This window comes from Hermetia illucens, chromosome 2 (genome assembly GCF_905115235.1).
Source record: "Hermetia illucens chromosome 2, iHerIll2.2.curated.20191125, whole genome shotgun sequence".
Classification (NCBI taxonomy): Eukaryota; Metazoa; Arthropoda; class Insecta; order Diptera; family Stratiomyidae; genus Hermetia; species Hermetia illucens.
Genome location: NC_051850.1, coordinates 10,022,246 through 10,044,514, shown reverse-complemented (window position 1 = coordinate 10,044,514; position 22,269 = coordinate 10,022,246). Strand labels below are relative to the sequence as shown.

General features: G+C 42.7%; 2 protein-coding genes across 2 annotated transcripts; both read left to right on the top strand.

The window, feature by feature from the left end:
• Positions 1-1,919: 1,919 nt before the first annotated feature.
• LOC119648708 lies at positions 1,920-10,049 on the top strand. The gene is made up of 2 exons (XM_038050515.1): positions 1,920-2,001; positions 9,070-10,049. Exons 1-2 carry the CDS (start codon positions 1,992-1,994, stop codon positions 9,957-9,959), a joined length of 900 nt encoding a protein of 299 aa, XP_037906443.1. The 5' UTR covers positions 1,920-1,991; the 3' UTR covers positions 9,960-10,049.
• Positions 10,050-15,538: 5,489 nt separating this feature from the next.
• Positions 15,539-21,754, top strand: LOC119650298 (peritrophin-48-like). Its single transcript, XM_038052936.1, has 2 exons — positions 15,539-15,670; positions 20,617-21,754. The coding sequence occupies exons 1-2, from the start codon at positions 15,661-15,663 to the stop codon at positions 21,699-21,701; spliced, it is 1,095 nt and encodes a 364-aa protein (XP_037908864.1). The 5' UTR covers positions 15,539-15,660; the 3' UTR covers positions 21,702-21,754.
• The last annotated feature ends 515 nt before the right edge of the window (positions 21,755-22,269 follow it).

Genomic DNA, 22,269 nt, shown 5'->3' with positions numbered 1-22,269 from the left:
TACTTTTTGTGAAGTCCTGAGTAGGATTATGGTCAAGCGGTTGGGGCGAAAACAGACAGTACAGCAAATACATCTTTGGAATGTTTGTAAATTTCAAAGGAGATTTGGATTATCTAATTTGGTCGCCTTTTTGTCGATATTTAGTGAGTGGATGAATACGCGCTCAGGATTTTTCAGGACTCCATCGCAGAAAATCATGCCGCATGAAAAGCTAGGTGAGTTATAATGACTGAAATTGGTTGTATGTAGTCAAAAAACCATCCTAAATGGCGGGAGACGACCACGAGTGAAGAACTATCCCAAAAACCTAAGAAAATAGGCTAACTTGACCGTGTAGGTCCGCTCGTAAATATGGAAGCTCCACCGAAACGCTCTACTGACACGTGCTTCCACGTCTCTGTCCTAGCCAGGCTTGGAAATGTGGGGGGTCCATTGAGCGCTTTGATCCCTCACGTGCTATTTTTACAAATATTCCGGTGCATGGATCCGCACTGGATCCTGAAAGACACAAACACGGGGACTCGCGTGCACCTTATAAAATAAAAACAAGCGAGCTAAACCTGGAAATAAAAATGAAAAAGATGGCCCGACCGTGCACGTGGAGCTGTAAAAAATCAGACCCAAGCGCCGAGATTGGAAGGGAGGATCCAAGAAGGATCAACTTCTCGATCATTGTCATCCATCCCTCAGATGTTTAGTGAGGCGCGGCTTCTGAGGTTCCCACCCTTCCTTGACATCTTGGGGCTATTATTTTGGAGGATGTCCCTTGTTGATTGGATCTGAAGAAGACGAAGGAAAGACTACACCTGTCGCTTAGCTGTGGACGCTACGAAGGTCATAATTAATTTTCCTTGCTTTCTCGCCAACCACTCCTTGATTGCAGGGTGTTTTTTCCTGAACATTAGCCATCTATTTACAACCCTTTCTCTTTCGCCATTTTCGCTGAAGGCAGAGCATACCCTTAAATGAGATCAGCAATACCTTTCCCGAAATTGAAGCTGAATAAAGTAAGATCGACTGGTACCATGGGAATCTGGATTGTCCTGTAAAGCATATGTTCCGGAAGAATTCCTGGGAGATATGTTCTTTGCCCGGTTATTTCCGGTTGGCACGCTTTGGGGAGTTTCATGGTGATTGTAGTTTTACCTATATTGCGGGCGGGCCTCCTCGTGGGGTTGAGCGTGGAGTTCCGCTATGCAACTCGGGGGCCGTACTCCTTAGTTCTGAGGTTTGAGCCGGGACTCATAAATAAATGAGTTTCAATCATAGCAGGTCTCTGATTGTGGACTCTAAATCAATCCGTGTCCAAAGAGGACCACTGGATTATGCCTACATAGCAGGTACTCACGTGAAACCCCTTGGACCTTCATTGTAACTGTTGGTATTTTATCATTGTAAAGATTCTCTCAGGATCGGTTTCTTCCGGAACTGCTTCTGCATTACACATCATTAGTCCTTCAAACAAAGACAAACGATAACAATGGCTTCCAGCTTAATTAATTCCTTTCTTCCAAATGATTGACGCGATTGTTCAACGACAGTTGCAATGTCTGTTTGTTTGACCTACAAAGTTAACGGTCTGGCGGAAGGTGTTACATATTCGTTGTCAGTTAATTATGTCTGGACAAATTCTGATTGCCCAATTTGTCCGTTTTATTTTGAAAACACAAAGACGAAAATTCGTACTTCCAAGTGCATTCTAATTATTTTTGAATGTTGAAAATTAAGCTTATCGGCTACAAAATCAACAAAATCAATAATCGGGACGTCAACCCTCGATTTTGAAGATTACCATTTGGAAGTATTGGCTATTGACCTAGTCAATGTTTATTGGAAACAAAAACAATGACGATAAACGAATAATCGGAAGTTTAGGTTTTATATAAAAAGGTGTGCAAAGGAAGGGGATTAATAGTGAAGTGACCTACCTACTGAAAGTTTATACTCGATTCAAATTCTGGAAAGAAACGAAGTTTACTGTATCATCAAAAATGGCGAAAGGTAATGTACAATCTGGTAATCGGTGATGAAAGTGCTATTTTCAATTCTCATCTGGTTGTTTGTCAATTTGGAGGGCCTACCCTCTGATGAAAAGTGTTTATACCGGAAGACTTCACAATGCTTCACTTCCAAAGATATTCTGAAGGGTACAAAAGTTTGTTTCTTCAGGGTTTTTGGTGTACGGACCACTCATTTTCCGGCTTTGCATCAGTTTTTAAAAGTAAAGACCTCTTTGTACTGAGCAGAGTTCCGGACAAAGAATGGTTTGCAATGAACGAATGGCACACAGTCAAAGGTCCCTTTAATATCCACGAACGCCCGTTGCTTGGAGGACAGCATAAAAATTCTTGCTTCGTGATTGGTAACCACCGCTTTCGCAGTGTTCCGACTCCCATTGCAACTTTTTCGTGGTTCGGTTTTCTAAGAGAGTCCAACTTGGTCGACCCATCTCTTTTAAGGATTCTGCACAGTCTTTAGGTCTCTCTTTCTCGTTCCAATCCTTCACAGTATGTCCTAAAGGAGCCTCGCTTAAGCATTTTAGGAGCCTCTTGTTCAGAACAAGTCTGGTTCATTTTCTGGGGTTTTCTAGCTCTCGAATCCACTTGGGACATGTACAAGCCTATTCGAAGCACTCTAAAAGTGTGCGATTGCGAGTTTCCAGTCCTATCGCCAAAGAAGTCTTTGGTCGCCTAAGGAGGTACCTTACTACCTGGACGTTCATTGAATTTCGCCCAATCCATTTTCCTAGAATATAGTCGTTGTATGACGGTTTGACAGCGAGGCTTTAACAATCGCCAGTCTCTATTTAACTGCAACATCTCTGAAGTGCAGGTTGTTAGGTCACCCTACGTGCGCAGTCACGAGACCAGGTTAAGTAATGAAATCAAATACTTTCATTCCTCTAGGATTGCGTTTGTTGAGCGTTCGCTAATAGTTAAGGCCGTTTGCTTCTGTATACACCATCATATCCTATAGTTCTTGCATTGGCGGAGGACACAAAGAATCCGATGTTATTTTCTCTTGCCGTTAATATCGTTTTGTAAGATGAAAAATATAAGGACAATCCTGGAACTTTGCCAGCCCTGATGTCAGTATAAAGGAAAAGGCTTTGGGGTGCTGCAGGTTGAGTTGACCAATCTTAATGTTTTCGTTCAGTATTATAAGCAACAGAAAATAGTTAGATGGCATGTAATCAGGTTTCCCTCGTCCTGTGCCGTCAAAGTTTCGATCCCCTTCTAATCCACTTATTCTAAGAATAGCCGCAGCTGGTGGTGCAGTACTGCTCATGTACCCATCAACAAACGCTCTTGTTTTCCAAGAAAAAGTAAAGCATATGGTGACTGTCCCTGACCACCTTTAGACTTTTTTGGTTCAGTTTGGTCAGCAAATTTAAAAACTCCATATTTATGGACACGTTCCTTTTGGCAGTATTTTACCCTCTAGTGTCTGTGATCATTGTCCGGGGTCTGGTCTGGGTATACAACAACCAACATGTCTCAGCTCGGTATTTACAACAGTGAACTTGGGCCGGTGTTAGGATTAAAAGCTAGGATACCCTGCTGGAGTCATTTTAAAAGAACCTCATAGGTAGACTCCAAATGAGGAAGCCCATCCCGAAACACTTGATTATTAAGCTATGGCCTTGGTGTAAGCTCCAACTTACATACGTATTCCCGAAGGACAGGACTTGCTCTGAAATTTTGGGTTCCTTAAAAGCAATCCTCATTTTAGCCGTCAGAATTGAGGCTGCAGTGAAACATATGTCCTTTCCTTTTCCTCCTTCCTTACTCATATTGCCATGAGAGGAAACAGTTTCGTTGAGATCTCCTCGTTGACTGGAGGAAGCAGGTCATATACGGAGCACAACCGAGCGATACCCACCACAAATGTGTTGGTCATGCACTTTTTGTTCCCATTACCACTGAAAGAACAGTCACCTGCGTCCAGTGTGAGTCTCACTGGGGTAACCTGCTTGCTCCCGAATTCTTTGGATGCTGCCACATTTGGGTGTGCATCAACGTCCATGTCCTCATTCCCAACAAGCTTCACCTTTATTCACAGTACCTTCTGCTGACGTCGGCTGGGAATCTTTCTCTTTGTATGGATCCATTTCCATCTATTGGTATTAAACCAGTTGGGTCCATATCATCCAGCTTCCATTTTCTACGCTTTTCCCAGTAGACGCGGAATAGAAGGTTCTATTAGGCAAGGTTTGGTCCTTAGTTCCATCTCCTTTGCGGCTGAAGTTTCCTTCTGCCGTATTTTCCTCCCCCGTTTTCTGAAAGAATTGGCCGACAGTGGCACCGACTGACCAGCAATAGCGGGTTCTCCAGTTTTTCCCATTAAGGGAATCGCTGAACTCTCCGTTTCAATTGACTGCGCTGTTAGCACTGGGTGAAGGTTTTCACTGAAGTGGAGAGCACGTGAATTTGGTGAGACCTGTCGCAGGTGGACTTCAAGCTTATGACTTACCACTAGGAGAGTTAAAATCCGTTGCTTGAATCTTGATGCGTTTTGGACACTCTTAGAGTAGTAGAGTACCACAGGCCCACCTCAGCATGACAAGGCGGCGTCTAAGCGGAGTATAAATCTGTTACCCCCAGTTTACCCTTAGATGGGGGCTCCGTACTGTTCATGTGGTTTTCATTGGAATAAAGTTCTCCTCGTTTCTGCTGGATTGGATTTTCTTTTGGTTTTTTCTGCTTGGCCATCGAAGAATCGTCCTTCTGCTTACAGAAATCCGCTGTGAATGTTATTCCCGTTGATTAAAATTGTCCGAGCCTCATAATTTGTGCGGAAATTATCTAATCCAGTGCAGTTTTTTGGGCTGATAAGGGATCACATTTTCTCAACACATCTTTAACAACCTTTTCAACGGTTTCAACTCCAAGAATCAACTTAAAATTTCCTGGATCATTTAAGTATAGATCTGCGAGTTCTAATGGCCCAAACTATCTACAAAAATGCTTCCCTCTGAGCGCGTTGAAGTCAGCTTTTCCATAGTCAAGGCCTTGAGAAGAAGGTCGAGACTTGAGGGGAACGTTGAAGCGTTTCGAATCCTTCCTTTTTCCGGACAGTTGTTGTCTTATTGCCTCCAATTCCGGCGACGTTTGCCATAGTCGCAGTCCAATTCGTTTTGCAGCCCTGGCAGAAAGGAATGGTGGCTGCGATCCTGGATCAATTTGCGCCGGCAGCCCTACTCTTCCGTCAGAATCTAAAACCAACCAACCAACCATTCATCTTCGCGGGTGCTAGCGTCTATTTTTGGTCAGTGAATAATGCCTTCGCCCACAGGTAACCCATGAAGTAGAAGGGAACGCGTCACCTTGGTAATATTTGGCTACAATTTTGTGCCTTTTGACATGCATACTCTAGGTACTCCCTGGAGCTTAAATTTTACATCAACCATCAGCCTCAGGACCATCGACTTCCACTAAACACCGCTTCCGATTTTGCATCCGTTAAGGTCAGCTCTATCTAGCCTCTACATCCTTTGGAGGCTATGCTGTAACAACTATAATCAGGTCATCCGCGAAGTCGTTAATCGTAGCTTTTTCTGCAATACGAAGAGCAAGGGCACGCCGACAAGCAGCGTCACTTCGAACGCGATGCAATGGTGATCACTTGCCGAGAAGTCTTCTAGGACTCGTCACCTGTCCACCGATAGTGCTAGAGCTTCAGACGCAAAAGTGATTCAGGGACATCACAAAAGTGTTAACTATCCGTCCATTGGTTACCTCTGGACATTCATCCTCTATGGAATCCTCCATGTTAACTTTTTCTGTCAGTCAAGATCTCGGGGTTCTGACGGCGTAGCCAGTTCGCTTTCCGCTACTCTCTACGTTCGCCTGTAGAAGGAGATGCTGTCCAGAAGTCCCTTCAATTCCATCAGCCCGTTTTTGACGCCTTTGCTGACATTCTTCTGGAGGAACGTTACCGACTGTATACGTTTCACCACTCTCGTGAATTTCCTGATAAGCCTCTCCTCTTCGGCTCTAGCTAGAAGGTTCGTATCCGCTCAGCTGTTCAGGACGAGCGATTCTGACTTGTTATTTTCCGGAACAATGACATTACAGGGTATTGCAGTTACCGCCCTCACACCGCCAGTCGCGTCACTTGGTAAGTCACATCGGATATTTCAGCCCTAGCTGTCTCTTTTGCTGGTCGTTGCGCTGAGCGACGCATTTTTGTGCTGCGCCCAAATGCAGCGAGCTCTTCCTCCTTTCCTGAAATTTGGTTGATGTTTTTTGTAATATTATGATTATTCCCTATGGGAATTTCACCAATGCATCGTGTCCAAGGGAGCGGACCACAATAGTCAGGAAAGGGTCTACTTTTGGGGATACTCCTCCTACGCTTAGCTGATCCCAGACCTCATGGACGGATCAGCGTTCGCTCTGGGTAACGCGGTCTACTAACACTGAACCGATACACGTCACAATTACCACTGGTAGAGCTAGGCTCTTATCGCCCTACGTCAGCGGAGAGCTGTGGACGGCTCCGAGGATTCCCATTGTATCCCGATATGTTCTGGTCATTCGCGACTCACTCTTCACCGAGAGGCTTTCACAAGGCTACTCCCTTGGACGTAGGTATACTGCCAGCTAAGAGGTCATGACGATTTACTTGGGTACCTCGGGGATATCACTCTCCGTATCGTAAGCGACCCGTTGAAGATCACTGATGATCCCTGAGGAGGGACTGACCTTAGACCGAAGATCTTTGGCTATCGGAAACGGATTATGAGTAATTTCTGGAATGTGTGCATGCTCCTCGACATTGGTAATGAAGCTCCTCAGAATACTCATTTTGCAATTTGAGCCTTGACTATTATCATATAATATAAGCTGGACATTCCTGCGCCTAAGCGCCTGGGACTGTGGGGAGTTCTCCTCTCCTTTTTGCCCTTCTTGCGCCTTGGTTGCACATTGTTCGAACTTCAACTGATCGACACTGTGTGAGCAATCAATCACTTCGCGGTCAGCAGTAGATTTAGGAGTTGTCTCTTGAATATGCGTAACAAGAGAGGCACTGACATCGGCCTCGAAAGAGACCAGTATCTGATAGTCGCTTACCTTCGTTCGCATCGACCACTTGCATGATCCGGCTGTCGCTCGATAGTCTGAGAGCTATCTCGCTGATCGGACGACATATATAGACAGTAACCCGCCTGAAAATATCGATAAGTATTGGACCGCCATTAGAAATGTTCCTTTTTCGGGTGATACACAGGTCGGTGGCCATGTCCCGAGGGAGCGCCATAAGACTTGGCGGACTGCTGAGCCGTGGAAGTGAATCGGTGAACGGAAGGAGTTGAAGTATTGATCGATACGATACAAGAACTTCGCTACCAAGCGAAATCCTGAGAAGTTCTTCCTTGAACACGTCGTGACAAGCGGGAATTCGGTGTAGTCCTGATTTGGGAAGCGGACGGTACCCCATCTAATACCTTGCGTGTGGACGCAAATTTCAATGGTCCTGTGAAGAACGAAGAGGGTCGACTTCTCATCCAAGATGACAAGCAACACCTCTTGTAGATAAAATGGCTAATCACCGTAGCGTGCGGATCACTCAAACGGAATAAAGCTGCTGGGATTGACGATTTCCCAATTGATTTATTTATGGCTGCACCTGCAGTCGCTGCAAATCTACTACTCCTCCTCGTACGAAAACCTTGGGAATCCTACACTTTTCCCAGCGAATAGAGGAAGTGGATGATCGTTAAGATTCCAAGATGGGTACCCGCTTTGAGTGTGACAATTGGATTGGTATCTGCGTGCTCCCCGATGGTGGTAAAATAATGGCTAAAGTAATCCTGGGACGCATCAAAGAAAGTCTGGAAAGCTTGATCGGCATACAGTAGGCTGGTTTCCGCTCTGGATCCTTCTGAATTGACCAAATCAACATTCTACGGATCATGTTGGAACAGTGCGCGAGATTTAGATCTTCGCTTCATCTCCTTTCCATCGATTTCGAGAAAGCTTTCGATGGTGTCAACAGGGGGCGTATCTATGCAGGAAGGGTATTACGGACCTTTTGGAACCAGCGCTGGGTTAGGCTTTTTTGATCATTAGGACCATTTTGATTGGCGCGATTGTGAAGATGCAAGAGGAAGGGAGTGCTCTCCAGATTCCTACAATCTCATTTCGCTTAGGAAGAGTGTCCAGCTTATATTGTGAGAAATTTCGCTCAAGTAAGAGAAAACGGGCGTTCAGCGGTCCTCGATATCATTATCCTATATTGCTGGCTCACAAACGTTTGTCCCTTTTTATGGGAAGCAGGGGAGACTTTGAGTGTATTAAATGCTGATTATGATATGTTAGAATATTCGCGTGGTTTTCACAGATTCTGAAATAGTTTTCATTGGATAGTGTGAACGGAGAGTGCATCTGCGAGCGCCTGTTACGAATAACATCCTGCGGACATTGGCAAAGTTTTGGATTGGCTTTAAAAGATCTGAAAGTTTGAAGGTGGGTCCGCGCAGCTTATTGCAGATTGCTCCTCTCATTGGGGTTGAAAACGAACCTTAGAGCCTAATCATGGAGCTCTGGAGACTCTGTCCTTCTTTAGGATCCCCTTTGAAGATGGTGTCAAGGCTGGCAGTTGAAGTCTTGGGCATTTTCAACTTATGTCATGAAGGTTGTACTTTCTCTCAACTCTGCGCAGACGTTTCTATCTAGGAAAAGTTTTCAAAATCTAAATATGTCGAGCGTACTAATTATGTTAGTTGAAAAGTGCTTTCCAGATCCAGACTAGACATCCTCATCCTAATTTTTGCCGAACACTTTGTCACTCCTAAGATGGAGCGATGGCGTAGGTCAGGACGCCAGACAGCTTTTAGGAATATCGAATTGGTGGACCTCGGCGCAAAACCGGGATGTCTGGAGGTCCATATTAAGGCAGACCTAGACCGGATACCGGTTGTTGCGCCATTGATGATGACTTTGTCGGTGCCGATATCAGTTAAATCTTATCACATTTCTACACAATACGCCATTGTTTGTCTTTATGAAATACCTTTAATGCTGAATTTTAAAGTTGATATATCTAAATTTGTTGCTTTTGCAGGTATCCTGATTTATTTTGTCGTCAATATTTTGGCGCTTACTGCTAGATATATTTTTGTGGAGGCTGATACATGTGATGGCAGTGGTCAGCCATTCGATCGCGAGGCGAATTCAGCCAACTGCACTGAGTTTTTTGTCTGTGGGACCACACCTAACGTTTATAGTACTGAAGAATGCCATCATGGCACTGGATTCAACCTCGAAACTAAAACTTGCTCGTGGCGGACTAGTACAGGTGCTACAACATGTTTTGTACAAAATGGTCCTGATAAATGTGAGAACAAACCCGGTACAATCTTAGACAAAATGAGGGATCAGTGTGTACCAGAATTCACCATTGTCGAATTAACAGACGGAGCAAGACCAGATTGTACCCTTGACCAAACTAACAAAAATAAATACGGTGGAAAGTTCGTGGCAGACCCCACAAATTGCGCTGGATATTACCTGTGTCAAGATGGCGAACGTTATAAAGGTTCTTGTGATGCGAAAATCTACAATTTCGACCCAGTCCAACAGCGTTGCACCTATAAAGAGAATTTGCCATGCTCCGTTGAAGGTAGTTCTCCTAGTACCATTTGTCAAGGAAAAAAAGCTGGAACATTTGTTGAAGATCCAGATATATGTACCGCTTACTATCTCTGCAATGGAGGCACAGCTGGAGAGCAGCACTTTTGCAAAGCTGGTTTGTATTTTGACGATGGGAAATGTGTTTCACAACGCCCAAGTCGTTGTACCTGCGAAGATTGGAGTAAAATTCTTTCGGGTAAATTTCCACATGCTGAGAAAAATAAATACTGGGAGTGTAAGGATGGCATGCGCCAGGAGAAGACATGTATGCCGGGTACAATTTGGAGCCAGGACGATGAAAGTTGCGTTGCTACATCGTAAATATGAACCGCTTCTTTTAAATGATGACTAAATGTAATTTTTTTTAATTGGAATAAAGTCCTGGTGAAACCAGTCTTAATATTTTGGAAAGAGTGCTTTTTGATGGTGAGAATTTAGAATTTTACAGCTAGTAAAGCTACATGCAATACCAAACTAAAGTGAGATTATGTGAACGGTGAACTCTGGGTATGGCAGGCAACTATGAAGAAACTAAAGGCTTAATAAACAAAAGAATTCAACAGCACCTTGGTCATGGTGATCCGACCTCGAGCGAAGGGTCAACCATGAGTTCTTCGATGAAGAATCTGAGTCTAGACTCAGATTCGACACTCATTCACGTGGAAACCAACCCTATTGGGACCCAGTCCTTAACGGATGAGCCGAAACAGTTCGTCTCTGTCTGAATTCCTGACTCCGGGCTTAACTCGGCGCCACTTGCTGAGGCTAAAGTCTTACCTGTCTTCGGGCAGCAAACAGCCTCCGGGCAAACAGCGTTTGGGTAAAACAACGCTTCCGGGCAAACAGCCTTCGGGCAAACCGTCTTCGCACAAACCACCTTCGGGCAAAGTGCCTTCAAGCAAAGTAAAACCCCTGGGTTGTGCCAATATTGAAGGGAAAGGATCATCTGTGAGGTCTGCAGCTAAGGATAAACCAATTTGATAGCAGTCCCAAATCTTCGAATCAAATGCCTGCAAAGGAGGGCTTGGTCGCAACGGCTAAGTCTTCGTTGCAGCCAAGGCTATCGAAGTCAATGGATGGCTCTTGTATAACGACACCAATCCTTCCGGTTACGATACAGAACAGTGGGAGCAACTTAGGAGGAAACTCTTTCTAGCTGTAAGGATTGCATCTTTCCAAGGGATTACACTATGTTTTGAGTCGGTAGGTGTATGCTGTAAAATGTTGCGGATAACTTTGTCGATGAAAGCACGAACTGTACTGCTCCTCCTGTAACGGTGTGTGGGAGGGTGCGCGACTGACCTTGGAGAGGGTTTCTGAGCTACCATTGTTTAAAAAGGGCTTTCTCTGGCTTTCAGAGGAGGAGCGTAATGGTGCTGATGTCCTGGCACAACTTGGAGTCCAGAATAATCTCAACATCCCCACCTGGATGCTATCAGGTAGTAAAGTAATGTTTATTTATTTATTTATTTATTTATTTATTTATTTATTTATTTATTTATTTATTTATTTATTTATTTATTTATTTATTTATTTATTTATTTATTTATTTATTTATTTATTTATTTATTTATTTATTTATTTATTTATTTATTTATTTATTTATTTATTTATTTATTTATTTATTTATTTATTTATTTATTTATTTATTTATTTATTTATTTATTTATTTATTTATTTATTTATTTATTTATTTATTTATTTATTTATTTATTTATTTATTTATTTATTTATTTATTTATTTATTTATTTATTTATTTATTTATTTATTTATTTATTTATTTATTTATTTATTTATTTATTTATTTATTTATTTATTTATTTATTTATTTATTTATTTATTTATTTATTTATTTATTTATTTATTTATTTATTTATTTATTTATTTATTTATTTATTTATTTATTTATTTATTTATTTATTTATTTATTTATTTATTTATTTATTTATTTATTTATTTATTTATTTATTTATTTATTTATTTATTTATTTATTTATTTATTTATTTATTTATTTATTTATTTATTTATTTATTTATTTATTTATTTATTTATTTATTTATTTATTTATTTATTTAAGTTATCTCATTGACAGAATGGACCTTTCGAATAAGGTTGTAGGTTGTAGAATGAAATGCGGGGTGGTCTGGAAGACGGAAGCAGTGGAGGGGGTGATAAAAAAAGCGTTACCCAGATATAAGCAGCCTCTAGGTGTTAGTTACATCCGTCCAACTCCAGAGCGCAAAAATTGGCTATTGTCACTGTCCCTGCAGAAGGGTGATGTGGCTCACATCCCTGGCTCCGGAGGGTGGTCTTCTTGGTAAACCCAAGAAGAGATGCAAAAGGTGAACATGCAGGTACCATGATCAATCCATATCTTGAGCAGTAAGGGGATGGGACCTACTAACTAGCGCAGTTGCCATCTGTGTGAAAGAAATGGGACCATTGCCAAGGAGATAACTTTGCTTGGATTCATTGTACGAAAGTGACATTTTTTCGGAATAGGTTCGACGCTTTAGTGGATGGGATTTGAAACAAGGGGAGAGAGCTTTAGTTGGAAGGGAACCCGAGGCCTAATGGGGGACGCCTCAATCAAATTTTCGGGGTACAACAATTTTGGAAATGTGTTTGGATGGCTCAGCCATTACAGCGCCTGGCTGTCATAGGGAGGGTGGTTCAAATTTCACTGGTGGCAGCGAGATTTACATCGTAACTTGACGCCGGTTACCAGTCGTCTCAGCTGTGAATGAGTAACTGAGCCAAATCAAGGTAGTGATCATTGACGAGCACATTGCTGGCCATATTGTCTCCTACAGGGTACTGTAGGCCTCTATATGCCGCTACGCTATTGGATAAAGCGCTTTAACACACATCAAGGCCCGGATTCAATTGGATTGCCGCGACAAGGATTATTTTTAATAATTTCGGAGATGGCTGCCAGGGAATGAGTTATTGTTCTAAATATCAGTAACGTTCTGACATTCCGAGGTCTTGGTCGCTATGGCACTATCACTGACGTCACTTTTGCAATGGAGCCGTTATTGTCAGCGGTGCAGCGATGGAGGGTAATGGGAGACTTCACGGCCCCGGCGATCACTAGTACATTTCCTTCGAATTGACAAACGGCTCCCGCCAATGTTCTAAAGTCCGGCAAATACTTAGTTGGTAAAACATAGGGAGGATTGACGCTGACAAACTCTATCCACAGGGGTAAATGAGCACCAAGACCCGGGCCCGCACAGATGAATTGACTGACTGAATCATTACTGGATTCAACAATGATCCTTACAAAAGGAGACTCAGTCACAGGAAGTCCCTTGTGTGCTTGCGGAAGGCTGAATATACAATTTTACCAAGGAACTGCCTCAGACTGCGATAGATTGCTTAGCGAGTAAATGAGGTATCACTTAGGCCTATAGAATAGAAGAAAGCGAAAAATTGACTCCGCTACGAAATCAATGGCCGAAAGGCATGTTCTTGACAAGAGTTGAGAGCCTCGAGTATGAGTTCGTTCCCAAAAATCGTGGTGCCTGCCGTTCACCCTGTTACATGGAAACAGTGTCCGGGCGTTTTTTCCTGCCCACTCCATCCAAGACGACGCCGTTGTTGAGAGGCAGATTACTGAGGAATGTCAGTTTTTCCCTGCAAAGGAACTGGAAGAAGTGGTCCACGAAGGACAAAAAGGTATCAGAAAGGGATGGTATTTCCAGCGAGGTGCTGACACTGGTATTCCAGTATAAGTTGAACAAGCGACTCAGTGCAGTCAACGCATGCTTGACACTGGGTGCTTTTCCACCGCTGGAAGGTTTCGAGGCTAGTGCTGTTAAGCAAGGGCCAAGACGGTCCCAAGGCATCGCTGGTGTACCGTTTTCTCAAAATATTAGACATAACGGGGGAACTAGTTGAGAAGCTCATCAAGCCAAGATTGACGTAATGTGTGCAGCGGAAGACTTCCAACCAAAACAATATGGTTTTAGAACGGGGCGATTCACAATGAATGCGACTGAGGAAGTGGTCCAAACGATGAGACGCCTCTGTCGAGAAAATGGTGCTCCTTGTGACACTAGATGTAAGAAACGCCTTCTATTTAGCGAGGGGGTGGGACATATTCAACGTGCTGGATAATTGTTTCATATTTCAAGCTACCATTTGCGGATATTGAGGGACTATTTAGAAGACAGCGACCTGCTCTATGATACCCGAGAAGGGTAGTAAAGAATGAAGGTCATACCAGGGGCAACTCACGGCTCTATCCTTGGTCCGAACCCTTGGAAAGCCTAATATGATAGTCTATTACGATTTGAGATGCCTGATGAATCACACATGTTCGGATATGTGAATGATGTTCCCTGTATCCCTAACTCGGAAGAAAACCGAAGTAGTCATCCTGACCAAGGAGAGGATTCGCACAGTTCTCCTTATTCAGGTTCGTGAAACCAATGTCATGTCGATACCGGTGGCACATGATAGACATGGAGATGAGCTTCTTCGAGCAGATTCGCAACGTTGTAGACAAGGCTGGAGCTAAAATGTCTGTGATGTGCCCAATCCTGGAGGATTTTTATTCAGTAGGCGTCGTTTATTGGTGAGTGTGTTTAGGCTACTTTTGTTTACGGTTCCAAATTATTGCAGTAAGGGGATATACGGCAAGCGCCATGCAACTACAACGGCGAGGGCTTTGTGAGTTGCGTCTGCCTATCGCACCGTCCCAAAGCCAGTAGTGATGGTGATATCAGGACTTATTCTTCTCTCCGTGCTTCTGATTGGAGGACTATACAATTCAGAAAAGGTGAGGCAAGCAAGGAAGCCTTCGGTTGTCAAAGGAGAGCTCGCACCCTCAGCGCATATCAGCAATTGTTGGAGAGAGAATCGAAGAGTAGATGGAGCCCGTATCTTATTAAGCTCGGCTGCGTTTACTCTAAGGATGTGGCCGATGAAGCCTGGAATACCATTTTTTCCTTCACAAGGTTCAAGTGCTATCGCCCTTGCCTGTTGACGGAAGAGTCTTCAGTGTCCTTGGACACCATAAATGAGACTATGATGCCGAGCGAGAACATGTGGAGCAGAGTAGCATGTTTCCCTAAAGGCATTCTTAAGGCAAAAGGAGAGAGATGAATAGGAGAGACACGAAGTTGTTGAGGCTCGCTACATTGCCTGAGGTAATGTGTCAAACGGTTTCTAGATGCATCAGGGAAGTGTTGTCTGGGACAGGAGTCCGGTACATTGTGCGCAAATGCATTTTACCTTTCTACCCAAAACCAAAAAAAAGATTGCAATGAGTTGGGCCGTGAAGAGATGGAGGTTCAAAATTTGAGCATCTGAAAGTCTAAAAGGACTTACTTGGATAATGGCTGTGATCCATATTCAAGGTCAGAAGAATGGTTCCAGAGTTCAGGGGTTTAATGGAAAGTACCAATTAGGTTTGCGGGTACCTATTGCTTGCTTGTTGCTTAGGACTTTAGGGGTCTCTCAATTTTGAAAAGGACGAAGCACTAATAGCTTCCTTTGAGCCTTTTCGAATGTAATGGCGCTGTTCAGTAAAAAAAATCAGTTTTAACTTGGGCCCTTGTTAAATTAGCTTTCCAGTTGTTAAGAGTAAATTGCTTCTGAAGTTTCTGGTTACATCCACGAGGAAATTAAATTCCTGGTATAATCACTAACATGATCTACCACAAGATAATTGTCGCCCGAAGAGTTAGTGTTCTTCAATTTCCGCACTTTAATTTCAAAGACTACATTGCCTAATCACTTTCATATGTTCAAAATTACCTTTATCGGCTGATTCGAATTTCAGATTTTGACCGTGAATATCTTTTTTTTCCGGATTATCTTTTCATGCATCGGTTATTAAGCTGTTCCGGTTGATTAAAAGTGAAGACAACAGCGTTATGTGGATAAGCTGGGATTGAAGTATATAAGGCCATCCAAAATACTCAGGATGGTAGTCAAGTGCCTCCGGGCTTAAGAGTCTTCATCCAAGCGGAACTTTCATCAACTTAAAGGACAGAAAATTGCCATTCAAAATGAGGAAAGGTAAAGTACTGAAAGTGATCTTGAGTGTTTTGAGTTTTCAGTTGTTTGTCGTGGTAGAAAGGGGTCGAAGTGATAATCGTCAGTAAAGTGGATATCCTAGAAAGTGTTAGTCAGGTTTCGTGGAGTTCTATTTCGAGGTGTAGGTTTGGTTTCTAGGGTTCTAGTCAGTCTATGAACTAGAGAGTCTAGAAATCGAGGGATCAAAAGAACTCCTTCTTAATTCGCAATCTGCTTTGAAGTGTCCTTCAATCAGCGAAATTCCTGATAAGTGTTAGGCCCTAGCTAGTGTCCTTTGGTATGATATGAGGTTGTGATTTTTGATATGGGTTTCGCCTAGGCAAGAAAGTTGGGCTAAGAAATTTTTTTCAGCTCTATTGGAAACCTTTGTGCAATTGAAAGGTGACCTGGGATCTGTTTCTACTTGTGCTTCATATCTCATTTGCGAAAGAAGTGTCCATGCGTTTTCCGTAGTTGCAGGGTCAGAATAAGAAAAAGTCTCTCTGGAGCTTAATCCTCGTTTGCTAAAGATGATTCGGTGTTCAAGAGTAGAAGACTCTTTAATGTCACCCTTCTATGCCAGTCGAAGAAGGCTTCGATGGCCATTGATATTTTTGAGTCTTTTATGTTTAACCAAAGGTGGACCCTCTGCGAAGAGGCCGTTACACTTTGGATCACAGTAATTTTGTTAGTTTCTCTATTCCCAACTCTCTTAAGAAACCTCCAGGTTCCTCTTTCTCAACAAGTCCAGTTGCAAGGCTTAGTTAGTTTCTTTTAGTGGTTTGTTTGCTGTTCGTGTTGACACTAAGCTCCTCTCTCTAGTCTAAGATAACTAAGATCATAGAAATGGGTCAGTACATGCACAGGTTTCCCAGGTATTTCTGGTATAAGGTACCACCAAATGGGAATATTTATCAGAGTTCCCTTTGTATCCCCATTTAAGTTCTCTCATCAATTGCGTTGCTTCCCTATTATTTCACTTGATCAGTTTGAGGCGAACCTGTGGTCATAGCTTGGGCTCTGGTCCAAGAATAGCGTTCGTAGTTATTAAAGCTTCGGCTTTATTTGCAAGCGAATTATTCGATTGAAGGAGGATCCTTAGCTCGTAGTTTGCCCCACCTTTTTCTCCTTGCAATCTCGCAATCTTTTTATTCACCTTGCATAATGGAAGCTAGTTCCTCTCACCCTGGCTAGCCCTAGCTTATCTCACCATCTTAATGATGTAATTCATTTACGGCGCACGCTATGCTTTATTTAGGACGGTACCGGAGGTCATGCGCATGACGCTCATCCACACAAGCAACTATAGTCAAGCCTTCAGATCCTCCTGCTTGTCGATCTCCTTCCAGCTGTATAGTGAAGCCTTCAGATCCTCCTGCTTGTCGATCTCCTTCCAGCTGTCTGGCGTCCTGGTCTATGGCCTCTGCCGCGTCTTCTTTTTCTACTATTGTTATTGTCTTTCTAAACTTTGAGGGCTGGATCATCTTTGGAATCTTTTACCTCTTTTATCCGGCGGCATGGAGGACGGATTATATGAAAACAGATGAAACCGGGGTGAGTCTCTTCGTAAACGTGAAGCGAAAAAAGAAGATGGCTAAGAAGATCAATTAGGGATACATCTATATCTCCAACCCACAAACAGCGGTATCCTCTATGTCCCGTGAAAGAAAATGTATGAGATCATAATTTATTTTCCTGCATCCATACCTTGATGCTGGGAACCAATTTATGGGTCCATCGACCTTTTCCCACCCGTCCCAACCGTTGTTGCCACTTGCTCCATGATTCCTCCCTTTCGGATTTTTCCAAGTGCAAATCAAAGTAAGATTCGGGTCCATCATAGATGCACGTCACCTCGTCGACCAAAATGTTGATCGGCATCATTCCGGCTACCTCGTTGCTCGTTTCACCTTAGATCTCTAGCCATTTTGCCATAACAATCACCGCCATGTCATCGTCGTAACTCACATACCTCTCGTTAGCAGCTGGAATGTTGTGGACATCATTCTATATGATGCCCCACAATAGCGGTCCCAGAACAGAGCTCTGTGGAAAATCGGCGGAGAAAATTTATTCTCTCTGTCGTCCACAAAAGCAGTTAAGATCTCCTTATAAGGTTCCAACTGGTAGAGTTGAGCGCATTTTACTCATCAAGGCTAATCACTGCGTATTACTTGTAAGTGCAACCGTTTCCAGTGCCAGTTTGATGGCGTCAACGGTTGATCTAGCCGTACAGAAGCTGAATTGTCGGTATGATAAGTCTTCCAGACTCTCAGCAGCCGGGAGGCATCTGATTATTTACTCCAGAATTTTCCCCATTAGTTATATAGGCCTATAGGATGAGGGTTCACCAGAAGGCTTACAACGTTTAGGCAGTAACACTAGCCTTTGTCTTTTCCATGTATTAGGAAATATTCCATTAGCCTAGCATGCTTGAAACAATTATAAATATATGCAACATAAGGGCTTTGTTTAATACACCGTCGAGGCCCGGCGCTTTGTTGTCTTCCAGCCTACCGCAAATAATTAGTAATTCTTTTTTCTTCTTCTTCTTTCTTCATATGAAGATATTTGAAGACTGTAACCGCTCGTACTCTCCTCAGAAAACTAATCCTGGGAATAGTAGAGGTTCGGAGATGTAATTTGTGGAGCAGCCTGGCCTTTGAATCATCCCAGGACAACCTTGTAGGCGCTTCCTCATCGGCCTGTATCCGCCTCTGCGCTAAGTTGTTTGAAGGAGTCCCTCTTACTTCACTATACAGCTAGCTTCAGACTTTTTTGAGCTTCCTTGTAACACCGCTACTTCACCTCTTATTCAATCCTAGTCATTGCTCTCTGGACCGCTCGCCTGCCACGATAACACACCGACCAAAGGTTAGAAAATTCGCTATTCCACTGGCAGTTGGGTCTTCTGCGGGGGAAAGTATAATGTCTCAGCATGGAAGAGCCACATGCAGCCGCGATACATTCCGTGATATGGAGAGCTCTCTCCGAGGGTGTGTCTAGTATGGTGTCCTGACCTGACGTTCTCCTCATTCGTAGACGAGCAGGTCGCCATCGTATGACTTGCTTTTCAGGTCAAAGACGATTGTCCAGGTCATATTGTGAGCTAGTGAAGGGCTAATAAAAGTAAGATCTACAACCGAACCGGTCCCTTCTTTCCGATAAGTTTTAAGCTGATCATCGTTAGTCGATATGATATCCAACTGTGTTAAAGGCTTCAAGAGAGAACGCCCTCTTGCATTCGTCAATAGGATTTCCAATTCTATGTTCCATGCATTGAAGTCACCGGTGATCACTTTTGGTTTCCGTTCTTTTGCGTCCGAGACGAATCTGTCCAACATGCCCTGAAATTCAGCCAACGTCAAGCTTTAAGTAGCTTAGCGACTATAGACGTATATGCCATCTATAATATGTTTGCCCATTTGAAGCCATTTGTGGGCTGTCTCATATATTTCTGTATGGTTTGGTCTCCGCATGCCTACTAAGCCGCCCCACCTGTGGTTTCGGCCACCCATCCATTATTGCTGGGGTTCCCATAGGGTTCGCTTATTATAGTTTCTTGTACCTTCGGTTGATTTGGAATTTCAACTGCATTTAGCGTCCTTTTGAACTCGGGACACGCTTCCGGCTTCCGGTCGCACTCATTTCCTCAGAAACGGTTACTCCTATTGATACGATATTTGGTGAGAAGGTAAAACTTGCGAATCCCCTTGCATGCAGCGAGTAACATTGTTCCACCTTGAGTTTTTAAAGGCCCCCCATACAAAAGGAGAGTGTAAAATTTTTTTTCCACCGAATGTAATCACATGGGGTATCCGATAAGTTCCGGATATCTGACTAGTTCTTTTCGACCTAAATAATAGTTTTGACATTACCTGCGACGGTCTGAAAGGATCAATCACTTCAAGGACCCATTCTCAGAAACTATCCAATCTAAAAATCTGAAAAAGCTTATGGTTGTCCCTGCCTATTTTATATAGACCTCAAGGTACTTCCTGTTACGATATCAGTTAATAATTGTACATTATTACATTTTGAAGATTTCACTGCGAACCCCCTTAAGTTTATCCTAGATCCATCAAGTAGGATAGACTTTAATAGGAAGCATTATACTACCAGATTTTTGGCGTCCTCGTCTAGGCCAACGCTACATTTGGGGCAGGGTCGGCTACGCCTTATTTTCCTACCATGTATGTCGCTTGTATTTTCTTTTGACTGGATCGTCCCCGCACATGCGGATTAAGTGACCTCACCACCACAGCGTTTTGAACAGGATTTTATCCACAACCAAACGGTCATGATATCACTCACAAATTCTATCATTATATAGGTTACGGAATCGTCGATCTTCCTGTAGGGGACTGGGAATTCTCCTTTGGAACATAGCTAAGAGGTTGTTCCTCTATTGGAATCCAATTCTTTGATGAATATATGAGGACTGGCAAGACCATTGTTCTGCATGTTAGAGGTTGTTGGTTGAGCAATGCATGCTATTGGACGATGCCGGTAGTTTTGGTTTTGGTGCTGACGTTGTCTTCACGTATTTCGTTTTAACTTCATTAATGTACACCTCAAGATCTCATATCAGCTGCTCGATCTGGATGAAGGCGGTTTGTTCATCTTGGGTCGTTCCATTGTTAGTCAGTGTTCCCAACAAATCCACCTAGCTAGGATTTACGGAGGATAGTGGCTCTGGAACTTGAATTAACGTCACGGATCATTGTTTTCAAGGTCAAATTGAAAAGGATGCATGATCGGGCATCTCTTTGTCTCCGATCGCTGTTGACAGTTGATCAGGGTTGAATTCTTTGGTTCGTTTGAGTGAATGATATCATCTGATACATCTTTTTGAAAAGGCCATGGTTTTGGTAGACTTTTACATACATATGTCAAATAAGTCATACTCTTAATTTTTTTTAATGTTTTCTTTTTTTTTAATACTGAAGGATTCGTTTTCCTGTGCCTGGTGTTAACAATTGCATTCAGTAGAGCAGAAGAAGTAAGTGAGAGTACATCCGAGAGTACATCTGAGAGTACACCTGAGAGTTCATCTGCAAGTTCAGTCTCAGATAGCAGTTCAAGTGAATCCACAGAAAGTACCTCACCTAGTTCAACTACTTCAGGTCAGTCTGAACCAGACGATTACCAGGATCAATGTTTGGATCTTGGTGCATATGTTCGTTTCAAATACGACAGCGACTGTAAAAAATACGTTGAGTGTTTACCCCAAGGAAAGTGGAATGTAACTACTTGTCCTCTTGGTTTGGCTTACGATCCAGACACAGAAAGTTGCACCTGGACGAGCGATGTGGACGGTTGTAGCGGAGCTGGTGAATCAGATACTGAAAGCAATCCTACAAATGATTGCGATCCACCAAATGGCCAATGCGACAGCGGATCAGAAGATTGGGATCGTATGCGTCAGGAATGTGTTCCGAAAGGTACAGTTGTTTGTGAAAAAGATGAATCTATGCCAAAATGTTCTCTTGATAAAGCGTACAAAGAAAAATTCATAGCCGATAAAGCAGATTGTGCCAGCTATTATTACTGTTCCGACGACGACAAACGTTATAAAGGCTCTTGCACTGAAGGATATTACTTTGATCCTGCAAGACAAATGTGTGTATACAAGAGCTCGCTGGCCCAATGCAAGCCAATCAAAACATCATCGTCGTCCACATCAACCCCTACAGCAATCGACTGGGACACCGTGTGCAATGGAGTTAAAAGCAAGTTTATCCCGGATCCTAGGTTATGCAATGCCTACATTTATTGCAATGGTGATGGGACTCCACGCCAAGACTTTTGCCCCACAGGAACGTACTTCAACAACGGAAGCTGCACTAAGACCAAACCCAGCTCATGCACTTGCGAAAGCTTCTTGACAAGTGATGCGGCGAAAAAATATGAAGAATATGCTCCTGATACTGACAAGAGCAAATACTACCTCTGCAAAAATGGTGACCGTATATTAGAGGATTGTGGTGCAAATTCACACTACGACCTGACTTCCAAGAGCTGTACAGCTTAAAAATTCCATGCAAAATTTTTCGAAAGAAAGTTATTAAATAAATAAAATTTGCATCTTAAGATATTTTCTTGTTTCCTCTACTAAAGAAGTTCTTCAAAATATTAGAAATACTATAAAAATGTCATTAAGATACGCAAAATTTTCCTGGAATATTCTTAGAGATGATGTATTGTACTATCAGGAACAGGTAAATTTTTCAACCCTTCTTCTGCGCACTCTCAATCTGAAATTCGTAAAAAGACCGTTTTAATAAATAAAACGTTTTAAAAAATAAAAGAATGGACATCACATTTAAAAAAGATTTAAACCAATAGAAAACCTTACAGCTAGCTTAATCTAAAGATAAACAGAAGGGACCTCAACTAATAGAATTTCACCCGACATCTTGACGAAAGATAATAATATAATTTAGTACAGAAGTTGCGGGAAATGGTTTCCGTCGAAGAAGTTTTCCCACACCATCTAAAGCAATGGGGTATGACAGGCATCTTTATTTGGTTTCCGTTGCGTATCTAACCATGAGTTCATCGATGCGCGCATTGGAGCGGAATAATAAAGGACCTAGATG